Source organism: Bos indicus x Bos taurus, chromosome 21 (genome assembly GCF_003369695.1).
Source record: "Bos indicus x Bos taurus breed Angus x Brahman F1 hybrid chromosome 21, Bos_hybrid_MaternalHap_v2.0, whole genome shotgun sequence".
In the NCBI taxonomy this organism is placed as follows: domain Eukaryota; kingdom Metazoa; phylum Chordata; class Mammalia; order Artiodactyla; family Bovidae; genus Bos; species Bos indicus x Bos taurus.
The window spans coordinates 68,547,998-68,563,321 of NC_040096.1; the positions used below are offsets into that span (position 1 = coordinate 68,547,998).

Consider the following 15,324-nt stretch of genomic DNA (forward strand, 5'->3'; position numbering starts at 1 on the left):
CCCTACACGTGGCCAAGGACTGGGGACCCAAGGTGCGGGGTCCCCTGGGCGGATTGGAGGTCGGTTTGGCGGAATCCCGCTTGGCGCGGCCTCCTGGTCGCTGTGCTTCGCAGTCAGAGCAGCGGGTAGGAGGCGCGTGAAGCAGAGGGGTGCAGACCCAGGCCAGGTCCTGGCCCCCATCCTCCGCCCCATGGCCTGCAGGGTTTTCGCCCCCCGCCCGGCTCCTCGAGTCTGCGTGTCCGGGAGTCTAGCTCGCCGCGCGGGCGAAGGGGGCGCTGTCGGTGCGGGCGGGAGGGGCCGGAGCGCGGGGGCGCGCGGCACGGAGCGAGCGCAGGGGCGGCGGGCGCGGGCCGCCGAGGACTGGGGACACGGCGGGCGGTCCCGTGCGGAGCGCGGCGGCGGCGGGAGCGCGGCTAGTGAGCGCGCGGGCGGGGAGGAGGCGGCGGCTGCAGCCGCGGGAGGAGCTCGGGCCAGCTCCCCGCGCTGCGCTCCCCGCGCTCGGCTCCTCCATGGCGCTGCCGGGGCCGCCCGAGCCGCCCCGCGGCGCGCCCCGCAAGGTGCCCAGCCTGCTGGAGATGGGGGCGCTCTGCCTGGACTCGGAGATCATCCTGGGGTTCACCAGCCACCTCCTGCGGCGCCGAACCAAGGTGAGGGCCAGGCGGCGGACCCCCGCTAGCGGCAGCGGCGCCGTCCCGCGACTTCGCGGCCCGGCTCCCGCGGCTCGCGGTGCTGGAAAGAGGTGGCAGGTTCTGAGCAGCGTCCAGCAGGCCGGGCTGCACTTTCCCGCGTCAGGGCTGATCTGTCTCCGCTCAGCGGGACCGTCGGCGTCCCACCGCGCGCCTTGCTGGGGAGGGCGAGGCAGAGGGCCGGGAGTCTCGTGGCTGATCCTGAGTCCCGAGGTGGTCCAGATTCCTCGGGGCTGAGTCTGATCACTCCTGAGAACCCGCGTGCAGGGTGCGAGCGTGTGCTTCTGGAAGCGTCGCAACCGTGCGGACAAAGTTGCGGGCGTGGCCGGTCCCGGACACAGGACCGGGGCTCCTGCGCCGACGTGTTTCTGGAGGAGCAGGTGGGGAGTGTGCCCGTAGGTGTGCTACGGACAGCCGCGCTTCCCGGGCCTGCGTGTGTGTGTGTCCGTGTCCCGGAGCAGTTGCGGGGCGGGGGATGCGGACGGGGTGCTGACGCCCCTTGTCCTTTACGAGGCTTAGAGGATCTGGGAAAGGGGATCTTCCGCCGCCAGGCAGGGTGGAAACGGGCTGGACGGCGTGGGACCGTGGAGTGAGAGTGGGGAGCCTCTGTCCACTTTGTGCGCCCCCCACCGCGTTGCAGGCCATTAAAGACTCGGAGAGGCGGGAGGGGCATGATCACCGCGCTCCTCTATTTTGGGGGAGTGAGGCCCGTTCAAGCGACAGGGAGGGTGGGGGCAAAACATAAAGGAGGAGTCGCTTTGAGAGGCTCAGGAGAGGCAGGGAGCGGGTGGAATCTGTGTGATAGTCTCCCTGCGTGCCCGTCAGCGCGCAGCGGCTGGGGTCTCCACCAGGACCACGGTTTTCCTAGGGGCGCCTCTCCGCCCGGGACGCGTGGCGCGCGGTCGGTCTCCCCGGAGCCTGGCGGCGGAGGTGGCGCGGCGACCAGCAGGGGGCGCCCGCGTCACGAGCAGCCGGGCGGCGACGCCCGCCGACCCGGACCCCGGGCTTCGGGCGGATCCAGACCCCGGACGCCGCGCAGCCCGCCGTCTCGGAGAGCGGCGACCCCGAGGCCCGAGCCAGAGCGGGAGCAACTGGTCGCCGGAGCAGGGCGGGGGGTGGGGGGCGACCTCCCAGCCGGAGACAAACAGGCAATTAATTCCGCAGCTAAGTTCCCATCTGCCAGGCCGGCTGACAACAGGTCCCGCGCGCACCCCCGGGGCCACCTCCTCCCGCTTCCCGGGCGCACGGCGCGCACACTAGCCTTCTTGCACGCGCGCGGCTGCGAAGCCCCGCGTGCTCTCTGCCGACACGCCTAGACACAGCAGATGCACCGGCGTGAGCGGCGCATGTTCCGGGGCGCAGACCGCGGCGACCCTCACCCACGCGCGACAGACCCAGACGCAGAGTGCCCTGGATTTTCGGGGGAAAGCGATCGGGAGTCCGGGAGCCGGGGCTTGTCCCCTTCCACTTCGATGTGTGACCTTGGGCAAGATTTTCCCCACGGCGGTCTCAGTTTCCCCGCTTGTAAAGTGATGAGTGGGTTGGTGTCTCCCAAGGAGACCCCAGTGTCCTGGGAGCCGAACGGCCAGGCGCGCGCGCGCGCGTATACCGGGTATCTCACCGCGGGCCCCCAGCGCCCCTCCCTGGGACTGAGACTCGCCTAACAGGTTGAGGGGCCTCGGAGCGGGTGGGGCCGCGCCGTGATGCGGGACCCCTTCCCCCACGCGCTGCGGAGCGAAAGCCTGAGCGGCGGGGGCGGAGGCGGGGGGGGGGTCGCGCTCCCGGAGCCCCGCCCCTCCCCGCCCCGGAGTCCCCGGCCCCGCCCCGGCCCCGCCCTCGCCTCCGTGCGCGCCCGCCGCCGCCGCATCTGCGGAGCTCTGTTCTCCACTCGCCCGCGCCGCGAACTTCGGAGCCACCGGACGGGCCATGGGGGCATCTCTGGGCCGGATCACGTAGCCGCGGCGCCCCTGGAGAGCCGGGGTGGCCCCGAAGCGCCCGCCCAGCCCTTCCTGCGTCCGGGCCATGGGCAGCCGCGGCGGCCCCCTGTGCGCTGCGCAACCCGCGGTACGCGCTGAGGGCCCGAGAGGAAGGCGGGCGACTGCGGGCCTCCGGGCGGTGCGGGACCGATCTCGGGACCCCGAGGATGCTGGCGGGCGGGCGGGCGGGGGGCGCGCGGCGTCCCCTGGGGGCGGGGCCTGGAGCACGGCGCGGGTGGCGCCGGGCCTCCTGCTGGCTTGGGGGCAGCCCCATCAGGACTTCCTGGGATGGAAGAACGCGGTGGGCTGCAGGTCGGCGCCCAGCGCTCCTAACTTTTGTCGAGCGCGTCGCTCTCGGGCTGGGGCGCTCTGAGGTCTGGAGTTACCGGGCCTGGGTCCTTGGGGTGGCCCCGCCCAGCGGCTCAGCTCACTGTCCCCTTTCCCCCCCGCAGGTGGCCGAGGGCGGCCCGGCCCGCGAGCCTCTGCAGCTGCTGGAAGTGTCCCCCCGCAAGAGGCTGACCGCCGGGCCGGAGCAGGACCCATGCGGCAGCCGCCCTGCGCCCGAGGGCGCCGGGCCGGGCGCAGAGCAAGGCCACTCGGCTGGTGGAGGCGGATGGTGCCGTCACTGCCACACGAAGCTCGCCGAGCTCAAGCGACAGGCCTGGAAGCTGGTCAGCGGGCCTGGGACACCCCTCCGGGTAAGTGACTCTTCCTCGGGCCGGTCCCCAGGGCAGGGCCCATGCTGGAACTTGGGAGACTCGCGTGCTGGAGGCAGGCGCAAAGCTTCACCGTGGATTTTTGGCCAATCTCCTGCCTCCTCGGTTTCCGTCTGTAACACCCCTGGGGGGCTTCATCCTCAGAGGGTCCTACGGTCTGATTGGAGGGGGCTTGGGCCGGGTTCCCGCTGCAGACAGGCAGCTGGAACCGTCTGTGTGTGGGAGGGGGAGGGGAGAGAGGGAGGTGGCGAGGCCTCCACCCTGGGCGGGACAGCTCCTGCCCTGCCTGCAGAAGAGGTCACCCCGTGCGTTGTTGCCCTTGGGGCACCTGGGCCCCCAGCCAAGTGTCTGGAAACTGCACACCTGGGGCAGGAGGGCTTGGAAGGCCGGGGGTGGGCCCCCCGCTGTGAGGGGGGCCGACGCTGCTCCCTTCCTGCTTCGTGGGTGAGAGCCGTGTGAGGGACACACTCTGGGCCGCTGCCACTGGAGGCCATGGTCAACCGAGTGCTCCCCCAGTCTCCGGTCCAGCTGCCAAGGTGTTTGCCAGGGGCCTGGGCCCTGCTGAGATCTACAGCCAATGGGCTCGCCCTGGTCTTGGAAGGAACGGGGACCATTGTTCCAGGAACAATGCGCCCTGGAAGTTTCCACAGCCTGGGAAGGTGGGGGGGTGGGGGTCTCCAGAGGAAGCCCTTCCCGCCTGACCTGCAGCCTTTCTGAAAGCTGTCCTGGGAAGTAAGGCCGAATAATCCCCATTGAATCTAAATATAGTTCTCCAAGGAGGCCCTTCGGTCTTGGGCGAGACCCTGGCCTCCTGGAGTCCAACTGTGTTCCCTGTAGTGTGGGCGTGGGCAGGGGGCAGGAGGGGAACGTGAGTCTGGTGTGTGTCCGGGGCACCCTTTCTCGGTGGTCAGGGGAGGGAGGGGCCTGTGGCCTGGCCTGGGTTGGGGCTGGAACCTCCCACGTCTGCTGCTCTGAGCTGGGGGTACAGTCTAGCCAAGTTCTGTGCCCCGGATGGCCTGAGTTTGCTTAAGAACACACCACCTTCAGGCCCCAGGAGAGCATGTTTGCGGATATACGCTGGGGGCCTGTCAGAGCCACAGGGCCATCTTGCTCCCCCATTAGGGGCAGACGAGGCCATAGAGAGGAGGGGCTTTATTGACGGAGCCGGGCTTTGCCTGGTGGTGCTGGACGTGCGGCTGGCAGGTTGCAGGTGGGCAGCTGATCCTGGTGGCGAGAGCTCCAAGTCACACCAGTCGCTGGTGGACTCAGGGTCCCTCACCTGGGAGCCTCAGCGGTCTCTTCCTGCAGACGAGCTCATCAGGAAAGGCCCCAATCACCCGGAGTGCTCACTTCCACCTCCCGTGGCCTCTCTAAGTTTGAGTTTGGCGACAGGTACCCCTCAGTGCCAGCTGAGGGCTCACCCACTTCCCCAGCTGTCCCTGGCAGCCAGCAGACCGAGGTCCTAAGCTCGGTTCCTCTCTATGGCCCCCTCCCCCCCATTTCCTCCTTTGTCAGATGGGGGTAGCCTCCAGCGGCCTTTCTTGGGGTGCTGTTCAATCTGGGGGTGCTGTGCCCGGGGGAGGGAAGGCCCTGTTGTTCTCTGTTTCTCTGGAGGGTTTGCAGGTGGGCCCAAGGGGGCTGCAGGCTCTCCAGCGGAGCCTCCCGGGCCCAGCGACGGGCGGTTGGGTCTCGGCGGGTGTCCTTGTCCTGGGTGAACAGGCCTCTCCTGGCCTGCCCAGAGCTTCCCTTGGGGCAGCGGGGCAGGTGGTGCCTGGATGGCTGCATCCGCTTTCGGCGTGGGAGGGATGGCGGGCATCCCTGGGTGATGGCTGGGCGGCTGGAGGGCTGGGTGACCGGCTCTGGCTGAGCACCTGTGGGTCCTCCCAGGAGTCTGGCCCAGGGTCCAGGGGCACTGAGCTCTGCTCAGAAGCTGAGGCGCTGGAATGCAGAGGTGGTTCCTAGAATTCTCCTGGGGGGCCCTTTCTTGCTTCTGGTCGTGAGGAGTTGAGCTTTATGGGGACAGCGCTCAGCAGTTCACAGAGAGCTTTGTTGGCTGTCATCTCACCCAGTCTCACGCTCGGGGCATCTGGGGATGCCCAGGGCAGGAGGTGGCTTGCTGGGCTGCCGGGGCAGGGGGTCAGTGAGGGTGCAGCTGGGACCCCCACCTGGCCCAGAGGCCCTCGCCTCAGGAGTCCCTGCTGGGTCTCAGGTGTGGACAGAGGCTGATCTTTCCGCCAGCCCGCAGCCACCCCATCCTCTGCCCTCGGAATCCCGGCCAGGGCTTGACCCCTCGCTGGCTTCTCATACACCCTCCTGCCAGTAGACGGACCGCTCCCTGCTGTGGGACTTCGGGCAGGTTCCCTGAGAGCTCATGGCCTCAATTTCCCTCTCTGTACCGGGACCGATACTTTGGCCACCTGATGCAAAGACCTGACTCATTGGGAAAGACCCTGATGCTGGGAAAGATAGAAGGAGGGAGGAGAAGGCGGAGGCAGAAGATGAGATGGTTGGATGACATCACCGACTCAATGGACATGAGTTTGAGCAAGCTCCGGGAGATGGTGAGGGACAGGGAGGGCTGGCATGCTGCAGTCCATGGGGTTGCAAAGAGTCGGACACGACTGAGCGACTGAAGAACAGTGCCCAGGACCACCTTTACACCCCTTCCCCAGGTGTGAGGGGCCATATCTGGCATACGTGTGCCCGCATGCCTTGGCCCTGGCTGCTCTTCCTGGGATGTGGGCTCAGGGTCATTCTGTGTCCGGGTCTTTGGTGCCCACTGGAGGTGGGTGGCGGTTGAGGCCTGCCCAGCTGTTAGGTGCCCTGGGTGGAGAGCTTGCGTCTCCCTGGCTGCCTGTGCCCCCTTCTCCTCTGCGTGCCTCAGTTTCTCCATCTGGGCAGTGACGGTAAATGAGGTTCCCGTCCAGGGACCTCCTCCCCAGGGTGGATAGGACGTGTCTCCTGTCCCCTCTGAGCCTCAGTGCCCCTGAGGACACAGGGGAGGGAACACTCTCTGCCTGCCCAGGTTGGAGCCCACCCAGAGGCTGTCCCGCCTGAACCCAGACGGGAGGCGGGCCTGGCAGGAAGGGGCCAGGCTGGGGCCCCTGGGCCTCTACGGAGGCGCCTCTCCTCTCACAGGTCCCAGGCCTCGTTTCTGAGTGACCCCTGGGGCCCTGCAGGGCCCGGAGCCTGTGGTTTGGATTGGACTGTCCCGTGGTCTCCCTGGGCTGCTCCTCCCCAGTGCCCCCACCTCCCTGGGCACTGCTCTGTTCTCCCTGCCCCTGCCTCTGAGTGGCCTCTGCTGGGGGCTCCCAGCGCCCCCCGCCCTGCAACCAGGGCCCGAAGCTGGGCCTTCCTCCTCAGCCGCAGCCTCGTGCCCTCCAGCTTAGCACTGGCCGCTCTGTGTCCGGGTCAGAACCGAGGCCCCGTCCTCCCTGGCAAATTGGTCCCTGGGTTCCCGCAGACCACTTTCATCATCCCTGCTTCCCACCACCCCCCTTTCCTTCGCGTGGCCGCTGTGTGGTCTCTGCGGCCAGTGTCGCTTTCCCAGGCCGGGCGCTGTGTCAGAGCAGGCACGGGGCCGGGTCCCCCAGAGAAGTTTGCTGAATGACGGAGGGCCCCGACTGTCCCTCCCACGCCAGCTCAGTTCGCCTGGAGGGCTGCTGAGCTGGACTCTGGGCCCGGCCCCGCCCCGATGAGCGCCCCAGGGAGGACAGCAGGCCCCGGCTGCTGGGTGGGCAGGGCTCCTGCTGCCACCCAGATGCGCCATGCCGAGGGGACGACTCGGGAACCATGACTTCCATGTGTCAGTATCGGCGCTGAATGGATTATCGCCCCGATGGGGGAAAGGGATCAACCCTCCTTTCATGCTCGTGACTCTCTCACTCACCCGGGCAGGGGGGTTCTTGTCCTCCCCGGCCCTGTGAATTCCAGAACCACCGCCCAGCCCTGCGGGCCCAGCAGTGCTTCATGTTTTCCCCGAGCTGGACGTCGAGTCTGAAGGCTGCCAAAGAGGCTGTGGGCTCATCCCGTGCACGGCCCGGGGTGACGTGGCCAGGTTTCTAAGATTGGTGGCCGGGAGACCCTTCCACCTCTGTCCGGGAAGACCCATCCACCCTGGACAGCGTTCCATGCTGGCTTGGGGGTGGCGGGCCTCTGTGTGCCCTGTCCCCATGGCCCCAGCTGTGACCACGCTGACGTCTGGTGGTGGGCTCCGGAGCGGGCCGGGGCTAGGCCGAGCTGATGCTGAGTGTCTGTGGTCAGATCCCTGGATCCGGCCCCCCGTGCTGTCTGAAGCCTGCGGAGCCCCACCAGCTTCCAGGGGCTCCCCGGGGCGGGGCGCCTGCTGTCAGCAGCTGAACCGGGTGTTGGCAGGCCCCAGAGCAGCGGGGCGGTGCTCCCTGGGGGTGGCGGCCGGGCATCCTCCCAGCTGGCAAGGGCCTGGTGATTCAGCTGGGGAGGGCGCAGGCCGTGGGACTTGGAGGCTCCTGGCCACTCCGGGGCCCAAGCCTGGGCCGCCCCTGCTCCCTGGATGAATGGCAGTCTGGCTGGTGTCTCCTGCTGTCTCTGGGGGCTTCCTTGGGCCCCATGATGGAATGACGGGCTCCGTGTGTCCGTCCTTTGTCCTTGCTGGTCTGGGGTTAGGGGGTGAGGCCAGGCTGTGGGGGGAGGGACTGAGCTTTGGGTCATGAGCACCTGCCCTCTGAAGCAGGGATGGGGCTTCGGGGCTGGGGTCTGGTGAGGTGGCTTTGCGTCTTGCAGGAGGGAGCTTCCTGAGGAGAGTCCAGCTGCGGTCAGTGGTGGGGCAGCAGGGGAGTGTGTGGTGGTGACTCACTGCCCCTCTGCTGAGCCGGGGAGCCAGGGGTCAGCCCGGCCTCTCAGCTGCTCAGAGCCTCGCTGGGGGCTTGTGTTGGTCTGAGATGGGGATCGGGGTGAGTGTATTCTTGCCCACAGAATTTCATGGACAGAGGGGCCAGGCAGGCTACAGTCCACAGGGTCACAAAGAGTGGGGCACGGCTTGGGGGCTGACACTGTCACTGGGGCCTCTTCAAGGCCCCATCAGATGTCCTGAAGGAATCTTGAATCTGGAAGTCAGAAGAGCTGGTTCTTGTCTTAAATGGTGAGCGAAATCTGGTTTTCTTTTTCCTTTGCCTGCCAGGAAGCTCACAGCAATGTCCTCTTCAGTTTCTGCCCGTCACGTGGGCCCTTTCTTACTTGTCTGTCAGAACCGGTCGCTCCTGCTTGTTCTAACATGAATGGTCATTAGCCACGTGGTTTTGCTTCCAATTCATGCCGAGTAGTTCCTGGAAGCCACTGCAGTTTGTGTGGAAGGAGAAGCAGGGTGTGAGTAAATAAACAGGATAGGAGCGGGGGGCCCGGCGTCCCTCAGGGGGTGCCGGCCCAGTGTCCCTCAGGTAGGAGTGGGCCCGGCGTCCCTCAGGTAGGAGCAGGCCTGGCAGATGCCCACCCGGTGTCCACTCATCTGTTCCCTGGGGCCGGGGACCTTGGGCGGTGGTGGTCAGGGCCAGGTGGGCTCCTGTCAAGCTTCTGGAAGCAGCCAGGCTGGGAGGCCTGGCCTCCGGGAGCTGCCCCCGGCGTCCACCCCAGAGCCCTGACCTCCGTGGTTCCCCTTCCTGCTGGGTGGACGCGGGGCTGACGAGACACTTTCCTGGTCTGTGGTGTGGCTGCTCCCGGGCAGGCCCTCCCCGTCTGGGGACAGCGTCCTTGGCCGAGTAGCCCTCTGGCCCCTCCGGGTGAGGGGGCGATTTTGCTTCTGGTCTTGTGCCCGAGGGATCGTGTGGACTGGGGGGTTCCTGGCCCTTTGGGGGCTCCCTGGCCTCATCTGGTCTGGTCCCTGCCCCGGGTAGCTTCCCTGGCTTCAGCCGTGGGGGCTGGACTGGCCCAGGGATGGTGGACTTAGAGTCCTCCACGGCACAGTGCCCGCTGCCCAGCACCTGCCCCGCCCGCCTCGGGAGGGGGCTGTCCCGGCCCTGCCATGCCCACTCCCCTCTGACCCCACGTGATGGGTGCGGGCCTGCGCTGTTTCTGGGTGGAGCCTGCCAGGCCGGGGGCCTGCCCCAGGCCTGCTCCTTCCTAACGGTCCCGTCCTAGGCGCCCTGGCCCTGTTCGCCCCCCACGGCCTCAGTGCAAGGCCGCCCCCAACTTTGCCTCCTGGAACCCTCCCGCCAGCCCCACATGCCTGGCCTTTTCGAAACCAAGCCAAGGGACTGTCTGGAAGCCCTCTCAGCTTGACCCGCTCGGTGGCTGCCCTTGACCCAGACACAGACCCCCTGGTCTCCTCCCTGGGGCCCCTGTCCTTGGCCCCGTCCCTTCTCGTGTGGCCCACCCTCTAGGTCTCAGGTCTGCTTCCCAAGCTGTGTGGCCTGGCCTCAGGGTCTCAGTGTCTCTGAGCCTCCGTCTGTAAAGCAGCCACGGGTAGGGTGGTTCCCAGGTGGTGGTGCCTGGGAGGCTAGTCATCCTGGAGCCCCGAGGGCACTCTCCAGCCAGGGCAGGTGGCCCATGGGAGGCCCGGGCTGCTGGGTGTCAATGTGATGCCAGTCGTCCTGCCGGGCACCTGTCCTCCCTGCTAGGTGGCTGGTGGGAAGGGTCGGGTGCCCAGCCATGGCTCTCAGACCCCCCAAGTGGTGTTGTGGGGCCCGGGCCGTGGCTGGGCTTGTGGGGGGGCGGCACACCCCATCCTGGGTGGGTCTGGGCAGCCCGTGGAGGTGCTCTATTGCCTGGTGGTCCAGATGAGGAGACTGACGTCCATCGCAGTGCCGGAGCCCAGGGTGGATGGTTGGACTGAAGGCCGTGTCCAGCTGTGCTCCAGGAACCCTGCCCACTGTGCCCCCGCCCCCAACAGCCGGGGTCCTGACGGAGCTGCTTCTCCGTCACCCTTGCCCATCTGGACCCTCCTGCCCGTCTGGCCTCTTGCCCCCGGGGCACCCGCCGGGTGGAGGACAGGGAGGCCATTGAGGGGAGGAGGTCTCAATGAGCTAGTGTGTACCCCGAGCTGCCCAGCTGGCCGGCGCCTGGCACAGGGCCTTGGGGATGGGTGCCGGGCAGTGCTGGGTGGGCCAGGCTGTGCCCGCCCTGGCTCCCCTCCAGCGCCAACCCAGGGCCTCAGAACTGCAGGCTTGCAGGTCGGGGTGGCAAAGGGAGGCTCAGGTCTCCCCTGGGCCTCAGCGGGTGGCAGGGCCCTGGGCTGGGGGCGGGCCCCTGGTGAGGCACCCCGCGGTGGGAGGACCCGGGATGGCTGAGGCAGGTGGCTGGAAAGCTGAGCCCCCGACCCCAGCCCAGCCCGCCCGGCTGCTCGGGACCTGGGCACGCCCTCGACAGCAGCACCGGGGGCCTGGGATCCCGGGACCTGGGCACGTCCTCGACAGCAGCACTGGGGCCTGGGATCCCTTCCTGGACCTGTTGTCAACTCGGGAAACGGGGGCCGCACGGGGTCACGGCCCAGCTGCTTTGTTTGCAGAGGGAAGGGGGGTGGGCAGGAGGGGCCTGTGGCCGACGGGCTGTGCCCGGTGCCCGCTCGCGGAGCCTGACCAAGCGGCGGCCTCAGGCGCTCATTCAGACCCGGCCTCTGGGCCCTGGGCCTTCTGGTTGCCCCGCCAGTGGGGGCTGGGCCCCCTTTTAAAACCCAGCGTGATGGGGGCTCAACAGGGTGGTCTCACAGCCCTGAGTCCTGGGGCTTTTCTGACCTGATCCCCCACCCCTTCCCATGGGGCGCTCATGGGGGCGGGGGGGCAGTTGCTGGTCACTCCCATCCACCTTCTGGGTGGGCCTGGCCGGCCTGGGCGGGGGCAGCCCGTCCTGGCAGTGGTGGTGGGGCAGCGTGAGCACCCCCTGAGGCTCCCTCACAGGAGAGAATGGAAGGATTACTTAAAGCAGCTTGGAGACCCTGGAAACAAGATGAAGGATGGAGAGGCATCATTTTTAAGTGGGGGGAACTCCCCGAAAGCCAGGCAGCGTGCAAGGGTGGGTTATACTATGCTAAATTGAATCAAATGAAGAAAAACATTTTCTACATGCAAGTAAAGTATCTGTTTAATTAGACCATAAGGAGGAAATTAACAGTAATATTTTGTGGTGGGGTAATTACTGTCTTTCTGAAGGCACGGGGCTCCTGAGGGGAGGGGTGGGTGCCTTGGCTGGGCCTTTCAGGGTGGGGGGTGTTAAAATTGTGCAACTTGAGGCTGTGACCCCTCGAGGGCCTGGGCGCAGGGTGCTGCCCTGAGCTGCCCCAGGGCTAGGGGAGGAGACCAGGCCCAGGAGGGTGGGCCGCCCCTCCCGCCCGCCCCCAGCTCCCGCTTTGCTGGGCTCTGCTGGGACAGGGGTGTGGCTGAGGACGAGGGAGGGCTTTTGTCTCTCTGGGGGCTGCCCAGGGTCAGCACCTCGCCTTCCTGTGTCCCGGAGGCCCATCTTGGGAGTGGCCAGTGCCAGCCCCCAGGAGAAGCCCCTTCTTGGAGTCCCCGAGCCCCAGGCCAGGGTTCTGGGGGCAGGGGGTCTGCTCTAGGTCGGTCCCGCCCCAGGCTCGCTGGTCCGCAGGGGTGGTCTCCAGGGGTGGGCTGTGGGTCCGAGTGAGCGGAAGGCAGTGACTGTCCCGGGATGCTCAGCAGCCCAGCTTCCGCCCGAGCCGCCCTCTGGCACCCATGGCGGCCCAGCCCACGCTGCCTGGCCTCGGTGAAGGGCTCAGGGCCCCCTGCTCTCTGCGTGGTCATCCCAGATGGGCCTCTCCTCCTCGCTGGTGTCGCGTGTGTTACAGGGCTTGGAGCGGTGGGCCTGCCCCACACTGGGAGCCCCCCGAGGACTGGGGGGCTCAGTGGGCCCTATGCAGTGATGGTGGTGAGGGTCTCCTAGGGGAGTGGGCTTGGCTGCTGGTGCTGGAAGAGGGGCTTGGCCCCTCACGGGGGCTTTGGCCACGGGATGGGGCCTGAGTAAGGTGCGGCCGGCCCTCCTGGGAATTCCGGGGAGACCATCTGTGGTCTGGGGGGTTTCCACAAGCGCAGAAGCCCCTGCAGTTGGCTTGGCAAGCCAGCCTAACGTGGAGGGGGCACCAGGGTGTGCTCCCTGGGGGCCGGGCTCCCCAAGGCAGGCAGAGGCCCTAGAACAATGGGCGGCTGGGCCTGGGGCAGGCGGGGCGGGGCCGCCTTTCAAGTCGGGTTAATGGCTGTAGCAGGCGGCCCTCCCTTCCCCTCGCCAGCCCACCATTAGCCGCCTCCTGCTGAGTGGAAAAACCAGAGTCATCAGAGTCAGGTCTGGAAAAAACGGGCAGGGGGGTGGTGGGGGGACACTGACAGCCGCGGCCTGTCTGAGCCCCGTGTGGCTTGGGGATGGGGCGTCTGGCTTCCATCTGTGGCCCATGGACAACCTGAGTGAAGTCCCCGAAGCGTTTCCGGGGCCCCACGGGGGAGCTGGGGGGCGGGGGTGTCTGTTAATTGGGACCAGGCCCGTCAGGCACTTCAGAGGCTCTGGGGCCCGCCAGCCCCAGCCAGAGCAAAGCCAGGCCTTCCGGAACGGCCTGTGGATCAGGCAGCTGGCGAGGCCGGCCTGGCCAGGTCAGCCCTCCTGCGACCTGGTCCTGGTTGGTGGGGGGGAGCGTTCTAAGGGGACAGCTCTGCGGCCCAGCCTGCAGGGAGTGTGGGCGGCACAGGCTCAGCTCGTTTCGTCGAGCTTTTTGGATACAGCGTTTTTGCACAAACCTGTGGCCACCCTGCGTTGAGGAAGTCTATCTGCGCAGCTTTCCTGACGACTTTGTTTTCTAATTCACGTTGGTTTTCAGTCTTGGATTGTTTTTTTAGACTCGATGCTGTTGCACACCGAAGAACCTGCGGTAGAGTGTGAACATAAAGCTTGTGAAATTGGGAAACTAAAAAAGTCACCTGATTCAATTTATTTCAGTCCTCACTCTATCACAGTGATGTGGACCGAACCGGAACTGTTTCTGAGTCTACCTGTTCTGGGGACACAGAGGAGGGCGATCGCCAGCTAATGCTGGACCAGAGACTGTCCCCTCGTGGCGAGGCCACCCGACCTCAGCTGTCACCCCCGTGAAGCCCTCCCAGGGGTCTGTGGACACTGGTCTGGCCGGTCGCAGGTCAGGCTCGGGGGGTCCCAGCTGGGGTGACTGAGGCACCCCCGTTTGCACGGTGCCATCGGCCTTTGCATCCGAGGGTTTGAGGAGGTCATAGCCCCTTTTGTGGCCAACCGGGCAGCCGGACTGCAGCCAGAGCCTGTATGATCAGGGATGGGGAGGCCCCCGTTCTGCAGACTGGGAGTGACAGGGAGGGCTGTCAGGTGACAGGGAGGAGCTGCCGGAGTGGAGACCCTGGCCCGCGTGTGGGTTTGCAATGTCAGCTGGTGGTGGGAACGTCCTGGGTGGTCACGGAGGGAGTGTCCCGACCCTGCGCGTGGTTGGGGCTCGTCCCTGGGGAAGGACACCAATGCTGAGGGGCTGGCCCCGGTGCAGATGCTGAGCCCTGTGGGACTGCCCCCGGGAAGGGGCTGAGGCAGAGCCCGGTGGGCTCTTGAGGCGCTGAGCCTGGGCCCCGGGAGTGGGACTCTTACTAGCTTCCCTCCAGTGAGGCTCCTTCTGAGAACTGGCTCCCTCCTCCTCGTATTTTTTCTTCCAGAGATGTCACCTCCTGCAGGAATCCCTCCCTGACCCTCCAGGCTAGGTGAGGGCCTCCTCTGGGCTCCCCAGCTCCTGTTCCTGGGCTCCTGATACTAGGCTTGCAGTTACGGGGAGACCCAGGTGTCCCCTTCGGTGCAGGGCAGGGGGCGGGCGGGCTGCAGGGGCCACGTCCACACCTGTGGTGAAGCGTGGCGGCCGTCTCTTCGGCCTCCTGCCAGCCATGCCCAGCCTCGGTCCTCCTGTGGGCCTGGAATTGCCCACTCGGTCCTGTAGACCAGGGCCAGAGAAGGCGCAGAGGCAGGAGAGGCGTCCAACCGCACAGTCCCACGTCCATGGCCTTCGGAATAGGTTTGCTTCCAGCTGGGGCCCTGGCACCAGCTGCCCCCAGCCTGCTGTGGCCGCCCCGCTTCTGCCAGCCCTCTGGCTGCTGCTTAGGCACGCGGCCTTGGCTGTTGGAGGTGGATCGTCTGGGATCCTCTGGATGCCTCGTTAGCCAAAAGTGGGACGGTCATGACCGGGGAGGAGGTGGGCAGCTGTCACGGGCACTGAGGACGTCTCGAGCCCCGATGATTGCTTTCTGGTGGGTTTGGAGGACAGCGCTACTCGAGGCTTATCAGCCAGTTGTGGACGCTGCGGCGGCTGCTGTGGACCTGAGCACTGGGTGATGGGTCCTGGCGGCCGGACCCTGACTGCCTCCGTCTCTTGTTCCCCCAAGGACCCCTGCCTCTCGGCTCTGCTTCTGGACAAGCTGCCCGCGTGTCGCCCGGAGGCTGAGCGCCGCTGTGATGTCTGTGCCACACACCTGACCCAGCTCACGCAGGAGGCCCTGCAGCTGCTTCAGGCGCCCGCCAGCCGTGAGGACCCCAACGCCCCGCACGGAGGCCCCAGCCTCGCGCCCCCCGGCCCCAGCACCGTCCCCAGCCCGAGGGATGGACCGGCACCGGCGGGCCCTGCGGGGAGGCAGTCGGGCCGGGCGGGGCCCGACAGGAGGAAGGGGCTGGCCTGGCCGTCCGGGCCCAGCGTCCAGGTGTCGGTGGCACCCGCCGGCCTGGGCGGGGCCCTGAGCACGGTCACCATCCAGGCCCAGCAGTGCCTGGAGGGCATGTGGAGCGTCTCCAGGGTCAACAGCTTCCTGCCGCCAACGTGCCTGGTGAGTGCCCTGCGTCCGGTGGGCTGGGGGCCCCCGGGACACCGGGCAGGGCTGGACTCCGCCGGGCTGAGTGCCCAGGTGCGAATGGGGGTCCCTCGGTGTGGTTTCCGTGAGGGCAGGGGGGCTGTGCGTGTTGGTGGAGGCCCCAGACCGTCCCACG

At 67.2% G+C, this 15,324-nt stretch overlaps 1 protein-coding gene across 2 annotated transcripts in view; it reads left to right on the forward strand.

The window, feature by feature from the left end:
• The first annotated feature begins 494 nt into the window (after positions 1–494).
• Positions 495–15,324, forward strand: part of KIF26A (kinesin family member 26A) — a 41,031-nt gene continuing 26,201 nt past the window's right edge. The window contains exons 1-3 of one of the 2 annotated variants that reach the window (XM_027521129.1): positions 495–647; positions 3,115–3,360; positions 14,730–15,164. In XM_027521129.1, coding sequence (XP_027376930.1) covers positions 510–647; positions 3,115–3,360; positions 14,730–15,164 — 819 coding nt within the window. In that variant the 5' untranslated portion in view covers positions 495–509. Of the gene's footprint in view, positions 648–2,527; positions 2,751–3,114; positions 3,361–14,729; positions 15,165–15,324 lie in introns of those variants that run through there. The other variant, XM_027521130.1, reaches the window with a different exon arrangement.